The following is a 1,973-nucleotide window of genomic DNA, read 5'->3' as shown; positions in this document are numbered from 1 at the left end:
GTTTGCTTCGGAGTGAAGCAGAGTATTGCGCGCAAACCCCAAAATTTTATTCCCACCTATGGGTTTCCGCGCCGAGGACCCAGCGCCAGATTCGGCGACACAGAGACATGACAGCAGTTGCCGGACAGTTGGTAATCCTGATTTTTGACGGCGGTCATCCGTTAGTTATGAGAGTGGATTGTTTTCATGCAAATAGAGCATTTCGCTGAAAATGCACGTATATTTAGTAAATATTGACAGATTTCTTGCTGTGTTAGTGTGGAACTTAGCTGTTTGCCAGGCTGTTTGCTGTATCGCGGAAGCCGTCGCTGGAAGAGAACGTCATGAAATTCAACGAAGCATCGAAAATTTTCTGTGAAAAAAGCAATATGATGTTTCCTTCCGCATTGTCGGCACAATCCCTTGCTGCAGCTCCTGGCCAAGTGTCCCGATGACAGGCAGTTCATGCACAAGCCGTTCTTCCTAACAGCATCATATCGCTCTGGTATCGTCATCTTCTGAAACCTTCCACACAGAAACGCTGGATGGAATGACTCCGAACAGAAGCAGCATCGCCCGGTGCTGCCGGTCGAAGGATGGCTTACACTTATCGTCGGCTTCTTCATCTCGCCGGCGGGGTTTCTCACCTCGACGGATTGGAGAACAGCGCAGTGATTCTTCAGGAAGGTGGTAAGGTTCCGGTATGTAGGTACTTCCTTCGAATTGTGCGCCGCTTCCCAGAATCGCAGGGTAGCACTGTCAAGTCTCGAGCAGACCATGTGCACCAGAATCGTGCTCCAGCTATCGGTGTCCTGGTTCATCTTCTTCAACATCTGCAGGTTCTTCTCGAAGTCGCTGATGAGCTGGCTCAGCGCTTCGTAGCTCTCTCGTCGCATGGACTCGATTCGGAAGATGGCATCGAGGTACGCCTTGACGATTAGCTTTCGGTTGTGATAGCGATCCTCCAGCGCGTCCCACGCTACCGAGTAGTTGGCAGCGGAAAGTTCGATGGAGCTGACTTCAAGGAGTGCATCACCGGACAAAGATGATCGGAGGTAGGTGAACTTGTCCATATCCGTGAGCTCCCTGTTCCGATGAATCAGGCTTTGGAACGCGTCACGGTACGAAACCCAATCTCGCAGTACGCCGCTGAACGATGGGAGCTTTATTTCCGGAAGCTTCACCCTCGAGAGAACCGGCTGTGCAGCTGGGACCGCAGAACTTGGATTGGCAGGCCTCATCTGATTCTGCCACTTCAGCAACGCAGCCTTCGCCTTGCAGTAGCAGTTCTCCACGCTCCTCGAAACAACTGCGCTTTCAGCTTCCCGTTTCTTCGCCGTATATTTGAGCCTCGCTTGACGGTCCTGTTCCGACTCCTCTGTATCAACCACTTCATCTTCGTCGGCTTCATCCAGAATCACGTCAATCTTCTCACGCACTTCGTGAAAGTCATGGAATGCACTTTCTAACAGCTGCAAACGAACTTCCACCTCATCTTTGTCTTCTTCTTCTTTGAATTCACGCACAAACGAAGCCACGGAGTCCAAACTGTCCCGTATCCGCTTCTCTCGCTTCAGCAAACCACGCAAATCGTCCGTCATGATTCACTAATTAATCACTGAAGTCACTAGTCAAAGAATGTTCACAACACTGAGGAGTTCGTTTGCACTGTGCACTAACACCGCACTATACGCTGCCGCACAATTCACTGCCACACTGTAATACTGCACTTGTTGACTGTTGATCGACTCAACGTTCCGCGCCGCGAGACGAACCACCCAAATTGACAGCAGCAGCGGAGGGGAAACCGACCAACGAACGATCCAAGCCAACCAGAACCAGCGGAATCCAATATCGATTGATTGCGAACACCACAGGGACCAAATCCACTAAATTCAAAAACACAATTTCGCATGCAAAAATAGCTTTATTGCCTATCAGTCGCCACCGTAATGGCTAACCCACAGTGGCCTTCCTCATGCAATTGCCACAGA

The 1,973-nt window shown here is 50.5% G+C and overlaps 1 protein-coding gene across 1 annotated transcript; it reads right to left on the bottom strand.

The window, feature by feature from the left end:
• Positions 1–265: 265 nt before the first annotated feature.
• Positions 266–1,580, bottom strand: LOC134286280 (uncharacterized). Its single transcript, XM_062847871.1, has 2 exons — positions 585–1,580; positions 266–352 (listed from the first exon to the last, which is right to left on the bottom strand). The coding sequence occupies exons 1-2, from the start codon at positions 1,578–1,580 to the stop codon at positions 266–268; spliced, it is 1,083 nt and encodes a 360-aa protein (XP_062703855.1).
• Positions 1,581–1,973: the final 393 nt, after the last annotated feature.

The sequence above is a fragment of the Aedes albopictus genome, chromosome 2 (assembly GCF_035046485.1).
Source record: "Aedes albopictus strain Foshan chromosome 2, AalbF5, whole genome shotgun sequence".
Lineage (NCBI taxonomy): Eukaryota > Metazoa > Arthropoda > Insecta > Diptera > Culicidae > Aedes > Aedes albopictus.
The sequence above is the reverse complement of the archived record's forward strand: the minus strand, read 5'-3'. Positions and strand labels throughout refer to the sequence as shown.